Source organism: Trachurus trachurus, assembly GCF_905171665.1.
Source record: "Trachurus trachurus genome assembly, chromosome: 8".
NCBI lineage: Eukaryota > Metazoa > Chordata > Actinopteri > Carangiformes > Carangidae > Trachurus > Trachurus trachurus.
Genome location: NC_139905.1, coordinates 22052703 through 22071214, shown reverse-complemented (window position 1 = coordinate 22071214; position 18512 = coordinate 22052703). Strand labels below are relative to the sequence as shown.

The following is an 18512-nucleotide window of genomic DNA, read 5'->3' as shown; positions in this document are numbered from 1 at the left end:
CCATACCATACCATACCATACCATAGTACCATACCATACCATACCATACCATACCATACCAGACAAAATGATATGATACGTTACAATCACTTCAGCTGGTTTTAAATCTTCACAACTCCAGAATCGACTTTTAAACTAATGTTAGGTTTGTGTGTGAGTACTCACTATGCTGCTGTCTGATAGTACAGGGTCAAACAGACTGTCCAGATAGCGATCCATTCCTCTCTGAGTCTGACCGTCACTGAACGCATCGGACTCTACTGGATACACACAGAGAGCAGTGACTTTAAACATATAGTTTACACTGAACAATCAGTGTCCTTGGTAATCACAGACTATAGACCTTTTCAGAGAGTATAAACAAAGACAGGTGTGGCTCATTAGAAAACGCTCTGGTACACTAAATGGAATGGAGCCTTAATTAGTATCCTTGGTAACACCTGTCTTTGTTTATACTCTCTGAAAAGGTCTATAATCATGACTAAGGTGTGATTATTTTTTACTAGCTTTACATCAACAGGTAACTTTAAACACCAGACATTTGATATGTCTGTAGATATATACGTATATACTGTATATATATGAATATATGTCCACAGCAGAAAGGTCTTGGAAATATTTGGTGTGTACCATGACTGTAGTAGCCATCAGAGTCAGGCAGACTGTAGGCTGGTCTGCTGCTGCTGTTCAGAGGAAAGGATGGAACAAGCTCCTCATCTGAATCAAAGCCACTGCCAACCAAAGCACTAAGAGGAGAGGAGAGGAGAGGAGATGAGAGGAGAGGAGAGGAGAGGAGAGGAGAGGAGAGGAGAGGAGAGGAGAGGAGAGGAGAGGAGAGGAGAGGAGAGGAGAGGAGAGGAGAGGTTAATTGGACATAGATCAATTTCTTTGTATGTGTATGTGTTTTTGTGTGTGTTTTGTGCACTGACAGGCTGGCGTTAGCTCTGACTCGGGCTGGGTCGTCAGTGCTGATGACGAAGTAGCTCTTCTGCTTTGGGAAGTCAGGTGGAAGCTCCAGGTCTGCGACCAGGTCCATAACATAGTCGTGACCTGCTAACTCCACCCACTGGCCACGCTCCTTCATAAGAATTGAACCCCCCCTCCACCAGTCAGACACTCCCCTGCAACATAACAAAATCCCTGTTAATGCTGCAATCATAGCAATTTGTACTTCACAGTGTTACATGTTTGGACATTTTGCAATTTGAAATTAGATCAGACATGTAGGTATGAGCAGGACAGATAATGAATGAATGAGTGACTAATATTAGCACCTGTGGCGCAGGATGTCTCCTGCTAAATCTTCTCCACTAGTCCATGAATGGACTGGACACAGGAACGACCCTCCTGCAGAGGGAAATGACGGAATAATGAAACCAAACTGAAACTACATCTGCAGCTGTTTCCTTCCATTAACAGATTGTTAAGCAGAACACAAGAAATGTCTGAAAATCAATGACAGAAAGACCTAGAGATCTATCATCTGAAACTAACTGACCCACTCAGCAAATGTAATGCCACCAGCCTTAGCCACGCAATTCTGTTTATTCATAGGAAAGATGTAGCTCACCATCAAAACAGTGAACATGCAAGACCATATTAGCCTTCTTCCTGTTAGCCGTCCACTCCAGCAGTGACAACGGATAGGTCCGTGCAGTCTCGGGGGAGGATCCTGAGCCTAATTGTGTCTTCTGATTGGCTTGGATGAGTCTGTGTTGCAGCAGGGCCTGGCAACCAACGGGGGCGTGGTCTGATACAAACCTGGACATGAAAGGTCAACTTATTTTACATGTTGGAAGAAAAACTGTCACTTCCAGTGTCATTCATTTTCACCTTTTTTTTTAAACTGTGAGAAAGTAAAATTAAAATATTGAGGAACTTTCCCCAAATTCCTCCACAGAGCCTTTTTAAGTATATATTCATTCAAAAGTACTCCATAGATAGGAGCTGTCGACACACACAAACACACACATATATATTTATATAAACTTTTTTTTTCTTTTCTTACTTCAGCAGATATTTGTCCATCTTGAGCGACGGAGTGAAGGTGCAGACACACGCCAGCAGCAGGAGCCAGCCCCTCTCTGCATTTTCAGCGTTTACGTTCCTCCAAACCTGGTTGACAACCTGAGAGAGGATCTCATCCCGTAAACCAGGAGACGTTAGGGCCCTTTGGATGATGTAATTCCCAAACATGTTTTCCTGTGCGCCGTTCAGGTGGGGGTCCCCCATGAAACGCAACACCTGAAGGAAACAAATTACAGGCACAGTTCCAGCTAATCAGTTCCCGATCTGATTTGCAATATCAAGTGGCAACTATACTAGGACTGAAAAAGGAGCAAAGACGGAAGTGCCAAAAACTGAGGTCAGCGTACCATGATGAAGAGCTCCAGAGCTTCCCCTCTGAGATCGTCCTCTACACGGGTCAGGGGTGACTCCAGAGGTGCCATCAACATCCCAAACTTTGGATCCTACAGAAACAGAGAGTAGAAAGCAGAAACAATGATCCTTAATAAGTAATAAGGAGTGGTGTGATGGGGCAAATGCAGGGAAACTCCTCATTCACTTATTTTCAAGACATGGTTAGGGTTATAAAGACAAATGTGAAGGGCTTGGTGTCCTTTGTCCTTTGACGTTGCTGTTTCTGGCAAATATTCTGTGATTTTACAATAAACGTCCCTTGCATCATGATCCCTTTTTTACAGGACTTTTAGACAATAAATATCACACAATCTTATTGTCTAAACTTAAAGCTTATCTGCAGTCCTGAAGGTGAATGTAATGTTCTCATTCCACTGACGCTCTGCTCACCCTGAAGTAGATCTGTACATAGCGGTAGAATGGGTAATTGTTGATGTCCAGAGGCAGAGTGAGTTGAGCCTCTTCCTGGATGTGAGGAGCCTGAAGCAGAGCCAAACAGTCTGAGTGCAGCTCCCTCCTGACTACAGACAGAGGTGAGAACAGCAGGTCACATACTGGAGCACAGAGTCTTTTAATAATACAAATAATAATTTTCACTAAAAACAAATCTCAAAGTTCTACGGAATAAAAAAAATCTGTGAAACTATAAACTACTACGTGTAATTGATTATTATTGTTATTTTTATCCAGATGCAGTGGATTTATCATTGCTGAAACCGCTATGTATCCAGAGTATACTATTACATGTATTTTGCACATTACATAAAATGTTACATGACATTATGTTACATGGCTCTTTGTTATTGCTGCTGAAGTTGTCCTGACATTATCAAATATCAGGACATAAATCTGTTGTAAAACCTTTAAAAGGAAAGTGTTTGAAAAATGAGCACAGACAGATAGACAGACATCTACTCACTTCCTGCTGTCTGTAGTAAAGCGCCCAGCTCCGCAGGGATCACTAGGTGTGTGACGTTCACCACCTCCCTCTTGGTCAGCTCCTGGAAGAGTTATTGTTTTGAATAATTCTGGAAAGTGGCCATGAGAGACCCTTTAGAGAAACCATCTGTGGCTCTCCTCCTCTGCCAAAACCCCTCCAGACTAGAACACGCTACTTCTCTAATTAAGTTTCTAACATTCGTCCTGTGTAAATCATCTCATACTTCCATCTTACCATCTCTCTCTTCCTCCTTTCCTCCTCGGCCTTCCTCTGGGCTTCAAACTTCATCTGGAGACAAATCACAACAGTCAGTGTGAAAGTAAAGTTTTCTAAACCATATCTATTTACATATTTCCTAGTGCACACATAAATGAGCATGTATAAGGTCAGGTTGCTTCGTCCTCTAAATATGAAAGAAAACATGATGTGATTTTAAGGCACACCACATGTACCTTGATGTATTGCTTGCGGTTGACGTACATGTGGACGAGGGAGCGAAATCTGACCAGACACTCCCTCATCTTCACGTAGTTCTTCCTGGGGGACAGAATGAAAACTGGAGTACTTTGTCTTTGCTGACTGTTGATTTTGATTGGATCTCAACCACAGCACTGTGGCTGGGACACACAAACACACACAACATTTGAAGGTGTTGTTTGAGGAAATATGGACAGAAAGATTGTTTGTGTACCACAGCTTGAAATCACATACTGCCTCTAACAGTACCATAATGTACGAATATGTGCTAATATAATTCTAATAATGCAAATTTTCAGTATATTCATGTCACCCTTATTTAGACTTTCTCACCACTACAGCATATAATAAAGACAGCAAAAGTGAGTTTTATTGTAAACACCACACAACTTGTTAACCTCCATTCCATCAGGTTACTTGACGGTTATTAAAGTGACAGTGGGAAGGAGTGTCACACTGACCTCATGAGGAAACCTCGGCACCGTGCCTGCAGCCCGATGATCTTTTTGCGAAAGGCCTTAAAGCGCTCCCTCACAAAGAACATGCGGGTGTAACGCTGCAGGGTGAGAGCAGCCAGCTGACGGCAGTGCTCCCGTTTACACTCCAACAACTGGTAGATGTCCTCCTTAAGAAATATCTGCCATTCACACACACGTGCATGATTAAAACATGCACAATTATGAAGTATACAAAGCATAAATCAAACTATGATGTTCATTAAAAGCTGAAAGTCACAGTTTCTATTTTTCACTCAGCACTATGACACCAGTACAGGTTCTGTCTTGTAAAACGTCCAGAATGAACAACCTGGTGGAGACTCTCACCTTCGTGACTCCGACATGGTAGACTCCTGGTCTGAGTGGACACAGTTTACTGAGCATTATCACACAGTTCTCGCCATGTGCAGGTGGAAGCTCTCTAATCCCCACCAGGGATTTATATCTGGGGATGACACACATTCACATACTGGTAAACGGTAACACACACACCTATAAAAGATAACATGGGCTTAGAAAAAGCCTATCTTGATGTTTAGGTTAGAACAAGCTGTCCTAGAAATCTACATTATTATTTTATTTTAAAATTTTGGTATATATTTTCGGGCGAAGGTGGTGCTTCCGCGCTTAAATGCTGAACAACAGATTTTTCATCAAATGTGGAGATCACTGCAAGCTCCTGAACAGTTTCATTGCTAGATATTCCAACATTTATTTTGATGGTTAATTTCATGTAAAGTAATTTTAATGATGATTATCTTGTGCAGAAAACCACGAATCACACAGCTCGCCCTGTGGAAACTCTCTTTTACTGGTGTGTCTTAAACCTTCATCAGGGTGATCCAGGGTAAGGGACAAGAGGAGCAGCAGGTGTCGGTGATAGCCGTGTTACCTGAACAGGAAGACGTAAAATGGCATTCTGACAGGATATCCCTCCCTACGGATCCTGATGGTCTCTAGGACACCAGAGTGTCGCAGCTGGCTGCTCACCAGGTCGTCTTCAAACACACCTGGTTGCTGAACACAGAGGTATACATACATGTGGAGACAGACTATAAAAAAAACACATGTTTGCAACCTACATGTTCAATGTATGTAAATGTTCAGCAGAAATACAAAATATCTGATGATCTACTGTACCTTCATATTGTTTGGCTTAATGCAGCGAACAAAAAAAGGATTGCACCTGAAATGGAAGGATTAAATTACATCAATAACAACATAATCATTTTTTTGTCTTGAATTACTAATGATGAACCCAAATAATAAAAAATAACTGCTCATTAGACAAAACATAGCATTGTCTTGTTCACCTCTCCATCTTCTCCACTAGTTCGAGCAGGGACTGTTGGAACTTGTTGCTGACAGTGGGAGCTTGGTATTTTCTGGTGACTGTGCTGCTCTTCCTCATGTGGCCTCCTCTCTGCTGACCCAAGACCTCAGCGTGAGCCACGAACAGGTTTGATACCATCTGTGTGCGCACGCAAACACACACACACACACACACACACACATGATTGCACACAGAGTTACCAGATTTTCCTGCAGTTGTTAATGTGAATATGAACTGAAAGATAAATTGACCTTTGGTGCTTCTCACCACTCACCTTGTTCTTGCTCTGGATGAACAGATCTAGCACATCCTGACGGACCTGGTCGTAGTTCTTATCGAGGAACTTGTAAACCTGCATCACAGATTAAAGGAGCATCTGTCAAGGTACGGAGAAGGATTCTCTATCTTTGTTTTTATGTACCCCTATCCCCTCTGTTTTTATTTATTTAATTGTTCTTTATGTATTACATACAATTTTTGTATATAGTATATTTGGAAGGTTAATCTTTAATGCTGTGTAAAATTGCTGTAAATACTGGCACAAGTAAAATAACATAGTGAGGTAGAGTGTTTTGCAAATATTTGGTCATAAACAAAGTGGGATGGGTCATTAAAGTTATTACAATTCTTCCCTGGGGAGGTGGGAGTGTGTATTTGATATTAATGCATTCAATTGAGATATTTCAGTGTCAATGCTGCTAACATGGCTAAAACAGGGGCACCTGGATAAAGGCACAACAGCTGTCAGCCAATCAAATGCATCGACTGCCGACTGGCCAGCCAATAGCAGGTTTTATCACTGGAGATGATCCATCGAGGAGCTTTTTACCTGGTAGGTCACCCGACCAGCAAAGTGTTTGATGGTAAACTCTGGGAGTGGCATCTTTGGCTTCAAATACAAGGGATCGTTGCCGTGGTGATAGTGACACTTTTGGAGGAACGTGTGGTCCGTCGCCTGGCAACAGGTCACAAGAATCAAAGTGTCAGGTGTGATAATTTACTATGAGTCCGTGACAGATGTCTAAATGTGTTGCCCCTTTGCTCACTTGTGGGAAACAACACTGGTCGTCCAAAATCCTCAGTATCCCATGAGGCTTAGCGGCGATGAGGTCGATGCAGGGCTGGTTGTCACTGAAGGGGATGTCCTGCCAGGGGATCTGTTCCCTGCTGTACTCCTCCTGCATGATTGATCACATACAACACAGTGTCATGTACAAAGCACTGCTCCATTGACCAAATAAAGACTTTGTGTGTCTTATCATTATTTCTGTCAATCAATAATAAACAGGTGTGATGTGGACTCACCTGCTCCTCCCTGAATATGATCCTGTTGAAGAAGAACTGCAGGTACTCGTTTGCATAATTGATGCAAAGCTGCTCAAAGCTGTTGAAGGCCAGATCCTGTTGTACCACACACATAAACACATAAACACACACAAACACACAAACATAAACACATGTAGCTGGTGATTGATCATATTCTATCATTATGTTTAAAGGGTGATTGATCTGTCTATCTGTGTCCTGAGATGTTCACTCATGACAAAATGTCACTCACCTCAAATCCATATATGTCCAGTATGGAGATGGAGAGGGTGTGTTGGCGAGGGTACACCTGAGCATTGATCCTGTCTGTTAACCAGTGGAAGAGCAGCGAGTACAGGATCTTGGCAACAGCATCTCTGGAGTGAGAAGAAAATATTGATTAGTGAGTTTATTTCAGTCTTTTTTTAACTTGTAGAATCAAGTGCACACGTAGATAAACAGCAATATATACACATTGTGTTATTTAAACATAAATAAACAACCACTCCCAAATGTACCTGGACTGAAAAGGTGTAAGCTGAAGCTTCAGCTTAAAAAACTGATTTAGTGGTATTTCCCTTTCTAAAATTGTATAACACGTGAAATACATTGGAACATACAGTGGAAATAATGTTATTACAACCATGTTGTGTGTTTGTGTTGTACGGGCGGTGTCTCTCACCTGGCATCAACAGCATTTTCCACAGTCAGTGGGGTGTAGATCTTGTCTCTCATCGTCTCCTGTGGAGAGGAGGATTTAATAACACAGCAGTCACTGAAGTACCAGACAGACCCTTCATCCTTCATCCCTTCATCCTTGCTGTGTGTTCGCCTAATCAGACCTTTTCAGGACTGTGATTGATTGATTGACAGCTCCCTCACATTCCCAACAGTGTTTCTGTACCTCCTTAGAAAGAATCATGTACACCATTATCACTGATACAAACATTCTGGACAGAAAACATTTGTGAATAGTAAATAATAAAATGAATGAATGGCTGAATTCCATTTAGCTGGTGTTGTTCATGTCAGCTCTCTGTCACACCCCTGTGGAGGTCAAATGTTGTATCTGATAGACTTTTCACTTTATTTAACAACTGCACTACTTGTTGAGACTTTAAATCAGTGTTGTTTTTCAATGTGTTGTTATATAAAGAAACATGTCCCCTCAGTCCCCACCCCCACTGCAGTGTGGAATTTCTGTCTCTATATTTTGGCAGTGAGACTAATTACATAAACATCCCCTAAGACGGAAAAGCCACACCAGTGGTAATTTGTGTTTGTCTTTTCTGTTTGTCACTTTCTTTTTTAGTCTGTAATCATTCCTTTCAACACATTCATGAAGTATTTTGTTGGTTTTTGTCTGGAGCATCAGACATTTTCCCCAGATTTTTACACCATACAGTTGCTCTTGCTCACTCTCGTTGCTATGGTTGCTCCTCTCTTCAAAACAGTTACTGCTAGTTTGCATAAGATGCATTACTACAGGTTCTCCAGTGACGTAATGTCGCCACGGACAACAGCTCTAATTTAAAACTTCGGTAATCTGAAAAATACAGAGGTGCTTTGTCGAGCATTTGGATTCAAATTACGTTCATGCTGTAGATGTGTGAGTATGAGCATAAATGATTCTATTACTACACGGAAACCTGAACTAGGCCATGGATCACAGACGCTCTGCTCTACATGAGGTCAGGTTTGATTTAAGATTTGATGAGCAGAAGATCAGAGTTAAGAGATCTGGCACATACAGGAAACTGAAATCTGAGACACAAAGACAGAGTGATGTGTAATGTAGAATGACAGCTGTTAATATATCAGTATTAATGAGAGCACATGCAGCTAACACTCACTAGTATCCACAGTTTCAGATTAAAGAAATAAGAACCCAAAATAAGCCTTTCATTGAAAATCTGTGAAGCTGCTCAGTGTGTCTTATGTTTTGCTATTACTCTCCCTTCTTTAGTAGTAATGATGCTTGTAATAAACATAGTTTATTTGCTGCAATAGGGGAGAAGCTCAGTGAATTTGAGGTGCTTCTCCATTTCCCTGTAGCTCCGGACCTGTCAGGAGACAGGGTGGCAAAGTGACTGATGTAGCAACAGACATCCATACTGTACATGATCATGATATCATGACTAGGTTTATATGCAGTCTCTAAATATGACTACAACTGTACTAAGTTGTCAGCACCGAAGGCTGTAAACCTGCTGATATAAACTGTTTTTGCCTCTTTATTTTGAAAAAGAATGGCCTACAGAGAAACTCCAACTCAGTCACATGGCATTTCAGTCATTCCAGCCGCTCCCATTGCCCTATTTTTCTCTCCCAAACTATATCCTAAAACTAATGTTAGCTAGGCTAAGGCACCAATTCACCACCTTCCAATTCTGTGCAGAAACAAAGCATCTATGGACTTCGCTATCTCTCTTGCTCTGAGTATCAGTCTCCAGTGGATAAGGCAGGAGTATGAAGTGCAACAGAGAATAATCAACCTGGGATATATCGCGGGTTCCTTATAAAAAGGAAAGCAGCGAATAGATCAATATCCCACAAACCTTCAGTGTATATGAGTAGCCAGCTTGAATAGAGGATAATCTACCAGAGGAAGTCAGCAGAACAAGACAAGCACACAAGGAGATCAGTGACAGCAGTTCCTCTTTCTTTCTTTTGCTCTGTGTGTGGGATCAACAAGTGTGTCTCCATTGTGCCTGAGTAAACGACACTGAGGGCCATACAATGCCTTTAACGTCACTACATACTGTATGCGTGTGCATTTGTGTAAGTAAGAGGGAGTGACACAGGTGTACTGTCATGTTACCTGCCTGTCAACTGTTAGATCAAGCTTGACTGTGAATTCACAGAGAGTGACAAGACAACAAGAAGCCACCCAGTCCAGGAATTACATGGATGGACACAGTCTTAATGTATCCATTCAGACACCAAAATATGTTATATGTGTGCACATAAAATACAGTTTAATACTGACTGTGACTTTGTAGGTGATGGCTTTCTGAAGTCCTTCTGGTGAGATCTGCAGCAGCTCTGCCACCACTCTGATCTCCTGAGCGCTAACCACTGATGCCACCTCCTGACCATCAGCCTGTAGTGCAGAAAATGAAAGAGACTAAAACAGAGAAATGACTTTCTTGTCTAATAAAGTAATGCATGATAAAGAAATGCAAAAAGCCTCAAAACTAAAATACAAACCAAGCCACAAGTCTTGGTGACATTAAAGACCTACAGACTTAAACTCAAACAGCCATTACTTGTATGACATGGAGTATCCAGATTCAACAGGTCTGAACTTTTAGATTCAGTGCTCCCCATCCATGGAACAAGTTTTCTGAATACTTGATATTTGCTCTTTAAAAAAAAAAAGTATTATTCATTTATTTATTTCCTTAGTTTGTCTTTATTGTTCTTCACCACAATGTCTCTTTCTTCCTTTAGTTTTATGTTTCATATTGTTTCTCACTGTATGAAGGAAAAATCCTGAATAAAATACTACCTCATGTCTCTGAAAGTAGACATTGCCCAGGTGTAATATCGAAGAAAGAACTCTAAAGATGGCCGACTGGTCATCAGGAGTAAAATGAAGGATCTCCATGGCAGCAAGCAGACGCAGGAAGTCTTCCCCATCACTCTTTCCTGTTATCCCACAATTGCCTCCCTGAGAGAGTTGGAAATGAGATTTAGTTACAAAACGTAAACACGATGAACGTGCGGATCTGAGTAGCTCAACATGACACAGAAAACAAAGATTTCCACCTGGTTGAGGTAATAGTAGGTCTCAGCCTCTTGCAGATAGAAAGCCTGCTTCTGCTGCGAAGGAAGACCTGCCAGCATCTCGTAGAAGATGTGATAGTTTCTCTCATCTTTGGCCTGAAGTGAAAACACACACACAACCACACTAACACTTCAGCTCAATGTACAGAAAGACAAGTGTAACATATAACGTGTCATCTTGTGTTTATGTGTCAGCCTGATTCACCTGGAAGACAATACGGGACTTTTCCAACAGATACTGAGAGGTTATGGCACCACTGATCACACCACTGGATAGAGAACGTGTGGAACATGGAAAAGAAAAAAGACAAAAACAACAGCAGGATTACATTAAAGAAGATTTTTTATAGTGTGTGTTTATTTATGTGTTCTTATTCCATACTCACTCCTCCAGAAAGACCTCTATATATTTCCCAAAGCGACTTGAATTATCGTTCCGCACAGTTTTGGCATTTCCAAAAGATTCCAGCAGAGGAGCTGCCTCAAGTATCTACCAGGTATTCAAGCAAACAGTAAATCAGCAACCAGGAAGGCCAGGAAAAATGTCTACTGCAACAGAAACAGCTGTTTATTCAGAGCACACTGGCCTAGCTTTTGCTAAAAGGAGTACAGAAAAAAAAACCAACTCAAGGACTAATTAGGTTGACAGATTTTATAGGTCAAAGAAAATGCACAAAACAAACAAAAGATCTCTAATGAATATTTGTCACACACCACAGCAAAAACACAGCAAACTTCTATATGACCATAAGTGAAGATGAACAGTGAAATGTAAAGCACAAGTCATGCAGGGAACCCCACTACCTCAATCTGCTCCCAGGGAAAGAATTAGAGAAAACAGACACATCGCAAAAACAAACAAACAAACATGTATTAGTCATGCCTCAAGGTACAGTAGGAATGCATGTTTGCATGTGTGTACTGTATGTATGTGTGTTTGTCTACAAATCTGCTGGCAGTGTGTGTACCTGTTGCACAAGATTGGATTTGTGGTGTATTGCCGCTAAGTAGCGAAGGACTAGCTTGGTGGCCTCGGTTTTCCCCGAACCGCTCTCCCCACTGAAACACAGTAACAGCCATATGACTCAGTGACTTTATACAGTATAGTAAAAAATTGTCCATGGGCTCTGCTCAAACGGTGACAACTCTTTTCTTTGCATGTCAGACAGCAAAGAAGACGTAAAATTAGAAGCAATGGAAAATCCATCAAAAAGAAACTGTCCTCGTGACACTGCATTTTTCCACTAATCAAGAAAACATCAAAATCACATAATTAGGCTACTTAAAGTTTGAATTCTGAGGAAAATTAAGAAGTTTCATGACATTTCTGATTCACACAACAATGATAAAATCCCAAAAATACTCAAATGTCATTTTATTAAGTAAATCTGTAGAATCTAGTGCATTAAAATACAACTATTCAGCCACAATTATTAATTTTATGATGCATAAAATATGATAAGAGTTAATAAAATTATATGTTTTCAAATCGGGTACATAGTTCCTAAACCTCTAACTTCTACTGTAGCAATAAACAAATTATTACATTTATTATCTATTAAAGTAACCACTGAATGTAGGGTGAATAAAAGCCTTTCACTGTATGTGTGGTTACTAAATTGATTGTGGAGCAGACAAACAAAACAGCTTCAGGCGATCTTGACAACTTTCTGTTTTTGCTTTATTCAGACAGTTTTTTAAGAAATAACAATGGCAGACCTCTAATATCTATCTACACATACTATTTTTGGATTCCCTCTACCAAATCTAGTGTCAGTATTTAGTGTTGTTTAATGGTGTGCACGCCCAGGGTGAGGATCAATTTGCATAGGCTACTGGGCAGCAGAAGTGTGAGAACCCATTTGCTAATAGGTAAAATGAAGCTATTTCAATGGCAAAGTCGCAGCTCACTAAAAGCATAAGTGTGAACATTATCCGCACTTTGAGCAGCACTACACTCGGCTTTTATTAATCACTTAGAGCGTGCATGATCCTTCTCACTGCCGCTTGTGGAGTGTTTGCTTTAATTGACTAAGTGATGTGAGACCAGGCTAATCTTGCATTAGGTAAGGCCTCGATTCCACTTTTGCGTTAAACCACCTGAAACGCTCTATTGCACACACATGCACACACACTCACACACACACACACATGCTAAGCTGCCAACAGCTTAATGCTAAATACCACCATTATGTAAGCTTCGCCAAATGAGGGGGTGAAGATATGTGTGTGTGTGTGCGCGTGTGCCTGTGTCTGTGTGTGCATGTGTTTAGGGACACCAGCACCTTGACCACATTCCAGCATAAGGTTTCAGCTCACAGGCTGGTTAGCTAAAAACCGGGCCATTACTGGTCACTGAACACCAGACCTCGGTTACCCCATAACACGCACTCAGTGACACACACACACACACAACTGCAGGTTCCACACACCTTCACTCAGAAAGACACACACACACACAAACACACACCCACAGACCTGAAACATAACCTGTTCCTGGCCCAGACCTGGCTGGGCTTTCCTTACAGGTGTCTCCTTCCGAACACAGCTTGAGTGTTCCAGGTGTGTGCGAGTGTGTGAATGTAGATGTATTTGTGTATTGTGTATGATTATTTATAGTCATTTAAAAAAACCAAGTATCTTTGTGCAAGTGTCCAAACACTCAGTATATGTGAGTTCATTCTTACATCAGTGTTGGATGTAAATATATTACATGTAAGGTGGTGTGTATTGGAATTTTGACATGACACTGAGAGAGACAGATGAGGTTCGAGAGTGAGGGATGGCTCTGTCTTAAGTTTGCTGGCCAGTAAACCACAGACAGACACTCATGAATTTACAAACACTAATCCCTCTGGAGATGGAAACCTGACTGTCTGAGAAGCTATTGTAAGAAAACAACAGTTGACGCCTCTATAATCAAAAGAATTAGCATATTTATTATATCATCTGTAGTTTAGTGAGGATTAGCCTCATTTGTTTCACCTACCTCTATATGACTGAATGAATTTCTTTCTTTCTTTCAAAAAAAAAAAAAGTAAAAATAAATAAATAAAAGTGTCATCAAATCATAGTATACACACAAGTTTGACAAAGGAGTAGGAAGTGGTATACAAAAAAAAAATCCTACTACTTTTTTAACTCATCACGACTTATATATTGCTAATAATATGTACCGTATGCACAAAAATGCATTTTCAAAAATATAATTGTCTTTATTTTAAATAACTGATTGAACAGTGAAAAAGGCCACCACTCATCCAAAATAGCAACCGCACACTCAAAACACTGCGCATATATGAATTTATTGTAAGCTTTCTGTCAATAAATTGTTAACATACATAGCAGTATTTACAAAAAGTGAATTACTTGTGTAAATTGCTTCACCTTAAAAACCCACTGGTTTCCTTCATATTCTGCTTAGTTTTGTTTTCTTCACTATAGCCCACATACATTTAATTACCAGTAACCAGTACGCATTTTATTGGTACCAAATTCATGAAACAGAGATTGTAGTCATAGTTGTTACCAGAATTTTACTTTAGTGAACTTTAATATCAAATCAGTAAAATGGCAGATGACATGAGTGAATTCAGCCTCTTACCTGATTATCATCACCTGGTTGTGTTTGGCATCCATCATTTTGGAGTAAGCAGTGTTTGCTATGGCAAACAAATGCCTGTAGAAAAGGAAGAAGACTGAGTAGTTGTAACAGGTGCTGAGACATTTAAAGAGATCATAGAAATGACCTTAAAATTATATTCTTTTTCCTCTCTTTATAGGTAAGTGCCCTTTCTTTCCTCAATTCTTTGATGACAAAAGAGCAAAAAGAAGAGAAGCTTCAAAATAGGACATGAAACTACACAAGATGATGTATTCAGTTCTGTTTTGAAAAATAACAATAATAATGATAACTTTGTTTTCAGTTTACTGTCTCTGAAATTTGAATTGAACATTACTTACGGGGGGTTTTCTCCCAGAGAACAACCCTTGTACAGCAGCACCATGTCCGTGCCATAGATGTTGTACATCTTATAGGGGTTTACAGACACCAGAATACTACCTATGTAAGTCTGAAGCCAAAAAAGAAAAAAAGAGATGGATTTGTAAAATCGAATACAGACTCATAATAGTCTAAGGGTTAAATATCTGGCTATATGGGTGTTTGATGTTAGTGCTGTTCAGATACTTACATAAATGAGTTCTCGCTCAAACCTTTTCCTCATGTTTAGCAGAACCGTCCCTTCATGCAACTCCCTGGTCAGACGCATTAAAGAATAGTTATTACATGTTGCAGAAGAGTGCAAATCACACCAGCACCCTGACCACTTTTAGATCATTCTTTAGTCATGTCTCATTTCTAGACAATACACATTTTTTTCAGTCTAGAATCTGATATGACTGAAATACACAGAGTGTAGTTTTACTTTTGTACTTGTAGATCTCTCTCAGACAATTATACTTTTTTACGTACTCTAGCTGGGTCATATCCTCCACCCCATCTTCTTCTCTTTGCTCATGGTGAGCCAGCGTGGGCAGGCTTCTGATGGAGTACATCTAAAATACATATGCAAACAGTTAGAAATACATGTACATAAGTCAGTTGGTACATGTATAAATAAATGTGTACATTCTAATGTTGATGCATACCAATATTCATCCCATATAAATTACCCAAATAAATTAACATTGCTCTGCCCAATCTACACCATACCTATGTTTTCATCGTAATATCACAATTGCAACTGCATGGTTACACTGGTTTACAGGAAAGTGCCCACTTACAACATTAGTCATTAGAAACTTTTACCTTGTCAAACCAGTTCCCCTGTGGTTCCCCCTCCCTGCTGAGATTCCACTCTCCCGGTTCATGCCCCACTTGTCCCTGTCCCATCAAGCTGTGGGGTTCCAGCAGCTCCCCATCCCTATACATGGACCACTTATTGAGGTTCTGCACTGTCCCGTGAGGTAGAACCCTCTCTGCATCCCACACATCTTGCTGCAGATCCAGTCCTTCAACTCCAGAGCCTTGTGCCCAGTGCTGCTCAGGGCCAGATCCCTGGACCTGGGGTGACACTACAGCATATGAGGAGGGTAGGCGGAAAGAGGCCCCTCTGAGGTTAGGGTTCTGCAGGGCACCAGATAGGTTGAGAGAGCGAGGTTCTGGAGTCCTTGGGGCACCAAGCCGTGTCATGATATTACCATCTGGGAGACGATACTTTGCCCCACGTAGGTTTGGGTTCTTTGATAAAGCATTAGACAGATCAAGTGTTTGGGGTGCTGAAGATTGCTGAGAACGCATCAGAGTTCCATCTGGCAAGCGGTAGGTGGCGGAGCGCATGTTCTGGTTACGAAGAGCATTGGAAAGGTCAAGGGAGCGTGGTTCAGCGGTATCAGTGGAGCCAGGCTGCCTCAAAAACGATGTGTTTGGGAGTTTGTAGGAGGCACCGCGGAGGTTGGTATTTAACAAGGCACCAGAAAGGGCAGGACCAGAAGGGGCAGAAACTTGGGGTTGGTTCCGTGAAAACAGTGATGAGCCTTGTGGTAGTTGGAATTTTGCCTTACGCATGTTAACATTCATAAGGGCGCCAGATAGCCCTGGTGATGATACTGCAGGCTCAGCATCCTGAGTTTCCTGTCCTGGAAGTGTCATAATTGAACCGTCCGGCAATCGATAAGAGGCCTTACGAACATTTGTATTGAGAAGAGCAGAGGAGAGCATGGAAGGGGTGACAGGCTCAGGTGCTGGCTCATTTCTTGTAATCAAAGTGCCATCCGGCAGACGGTATGTGGCTTTACGTACATTGGGGTTCAAAAGTGCAGAGGAAAGCATAGGTGAAGAAGGGGAGGGTGCAGGTGTGGGCTCTGTCCTGGTTACAAGAGTACCATCGGGCAAACGATATGTGGCCTGTCTCAAACTTGGATTAAGCATGGCAGAGGACAGCAGAGGGGAGGAGAGTGGTGATGGTCCTGAGGATGGTTCAGCAGGTTCAGTTCTGGTGACCAGTGAGCCATCAGGCAGGCGATATGTGGCCTGACGTAGGCTTGGGTTCTGCAGAGCATTGGAAAGCATCATGGGTGACAGCCTCCCACCACCACTTACACCAGCTCCACCTTCAGTAGCAACTGGAGGCTCAACAGAGCTCCGAGGCATTGTCAAAGTGCCACCTGGAAGCTTGAACATGGATCCCTGGATTTGGGAAGTCCGGAGACCACCAGAAAAGAGTGGGGATGTACCTCTGATAGTACCTTGTTGAGCTGTGGTGGTAGGAGGAGCAGGTGAAGCAGAAGACATGGGAGAAAGGTGTCGCTGAAGGGGTGAAGTAAAGGAAGCATTACGTAGCTGGGAGGTAAGCATGGCAGAAGACAAATGTGGAGAGGAGGTGAGAGGGGCTTCAGTCTCTGGGGGTGAGAGAACCGTTGTATAGAGGTTGGCATTTCGCTGTAAGGGAGATGAGTAGGAAGCACTGCGCAAACGGGAGTTCTGCATCAAAGCACTGGATAAACCAAGAGTGTTTGGGCTCACCTCCTGGCTCACCTGTATGTCAGTTAATATTTCTCCCTGCCCACCAGGTATGGGGGAAACACTTCTCTGCAAAGGTGTTGTGACATTGCTGGCATTCGGCAGATACGGGTTCTGGAGTGTGCGTCCTAGATAAGCTGATGAAGGTACTGCTTGAGGGAGGTTGTGAGGGAAGGCTCCATACATTGTTTGGGGAGAGGTAGGTCTCTGTAAAGGATAAGTAGTGTTGGAGTAAGGGATGGCGGAAGGAACAGGAGAGGGATGAAATGGAGGACCAAACACTTGATGGTTTGGTAATGCATTGGTAAGCATTGGGGATGGGCCTGGTTCCATCATTGTATAATCATACTGAGTGATACCGTGAGATGATTGGAGAGTGCCAGGAAGAGGACTAGGATGAGGTACTGGAGGTTGAAAAGATGTTGGTACTAGATTCTGTGGACTCATAGCCCTATGGGGCAAAGGGGAGGGTGGATGAGACAGATAGTGCATAGGAGAGGGTGAACGAGAGGGCAAAGGAGAGTGACGATGCAGTGGTTGTGGAGATGGAGGTCTACTCTGCAATCTACGAACTGATGGCTGGGGAGAAATAGGACCACTCTGTTTCAAAGAAGGCTGTGGTGAGACAGGAGGCACTGGAGGATATGCCCTGAATGACTGTCTAGACTGAAGGGAAGGCTGGTTTCTGGGCATACGGACTAGCGGCTGCCCCCTACCCACAGGTCTGTGAAAGCCTCCTTGGGGAGCACCAATTCGCTTTGACTCCCTTAACCCTGTTGGCCGGGACCCAGTTCTGGCTAACATGGACGTTCCAGATATGCCACCTATCTGTCCTGAAGGAGAAGCTGGACCACTATGGATAGAGGACCTGAATGGAGCAACATGCTGAGTGACAGGTGGGCCATGTCTACTTCGTCTCTGTAAATAGGGGTTAGCTGGGGAGGGTTTCACAGCTCCCATGGGCACGTGACTACGACCTCCTACACTTCCTCTTAGCCTGCGAGTAGAGGATCGGGAAGGAAGGTTGCGACTGGTGATACGTGATGAAGAACGAGAAGGAGGTCGATGGGGAGAGGTGGGACGGAAGGTTTGTGGGGGTGACTGAGATCTCTCCAGTAGAGATGGGCTTCGACTATGTGCGGATGGTAGGGGAGGAGAGGAGGAATGTCTCATCCTGGATGTTTGTTTTCTACCTTTGAATAAGTGTGGTCTGGAGGAAGGCATAGC

The 18512-nt window shown here is 42.2% G+C and overlaps 2 protein-coding genes across 2 annotated transcripts in view; both read right to left on the bottom strand.

Annotated features, from left to right (window-relative positions):
- LOC310990587 (unconventional myosin-XV-like) overlaps positions 1-16118 on the bottom strand; it is a gene marked incomplete at its 3' end in the record, with an annotated part of 30469 nt that extends 14351 nt beyond the window's left edge. Inside the window, exons 1-33 of the mRNA XM_083978025.1 lie at positions 15573-16118; positions 15237-15319; positions 14956-15019; positions 14726-14835; positions 14367-14441; positions 11731-11821; positions 11149-11252; positions 10968-11031; positions 10745-10858; positions 10485-10646; positions 9963-10076; positions 7656-7714; positions 7227-7350; positions 6974-7069; positions 6715-6846; positions 6498-6623; positions 5943-6020; positions 5649-5806; positions 5476-5521; positions 5228-5352; positions 4663-4780; positions 4300-4475; positions 3814-3898; positions 3596-3649; positions 3341-3422; positions 2812-2942; positions 2376-2471; positions 2009-2244; positions 1571-1761; positions 1275-1347; positions 930-1121; positions 631-746; positions 166-257 (exon numbers count right to left, since the gene is read on the bottom strand). Of these exons, the coding sequence (XP_083834151.1) occupies positions 166-257; positions 631-746; positions 930-1121; positions 1275-1347; positions 1571-1761; positions 2009-2244; positions 2376-2471; positions 2812-2942; positions 3341-3422; positions 3596-3649; positions 3814-3898; positions 4300-4475; positions 4663-4780; positions 5228-5352; positions 5476-5521; positions 5649-5806; positions 5943-6020; positions 6498-6623; positions 6715-6846; positions 6974-7069; positions 7227-7350; positions 7656-7714; positions 9963-10076; positions 10485-10646; positions 10745-10858; positions 10968-11031; positions 11149-11252; positions 11731-11821; positions 14367-14441; positions 14726-14835; positions 14956-15019; positions 15237-15319; positions 15573-16103 (4098 nt within the window). The 5' untranslated portion in view covers positions 16104-16118. The remainder of the gene's footprint in view (positions 1-165; positions 258-630; positions 747-929; positions 1122-1274; positions 1348-1570; positions 1762-2008; positions 2245-2375; positions 2472-2811; positions 2943-3340; positions 3423-3595; positions 3650-3813; positions 3899-4299; positions 4476-4662; positions 4781-5227; positions 5353-5475; positions 5522-5648; positions 5807-5942; positions 6021-6497; positions 6624-6714; positions 6847-6973; positions 7070-7226; positions 7351-7655; positions 7715-9962; positions 10077-10484; positions 10647-10744; positions 10859-10967; positions 11032-11148; positions 11253-11730; positions 11822-14366; positions 14442-14725; positions 14836-14955; positions 15020-15236; positions 15320-15572) is intronic.
- A 778-nt stretch (positions 16119-16896) lies between these two features.
- On the bottom strand, positions 16897-18458 carry LOC310990364 (uncharacterized protein; the record flags this gene model as incomplete). The annotated part of the gene is made up of 2 exons (XM_083977711.1): positions 16897-17072; positions 17843-18458. 2 exons carry the CDS (start codon positions 18456-18458, stop codon positions 16897-16899), a joined length of 792 nt encoding a protein of 263 aa, XP_083833837.1.
- Between the last annotated feature and the right edge of the window lie 54 nt (positions 18459-18512).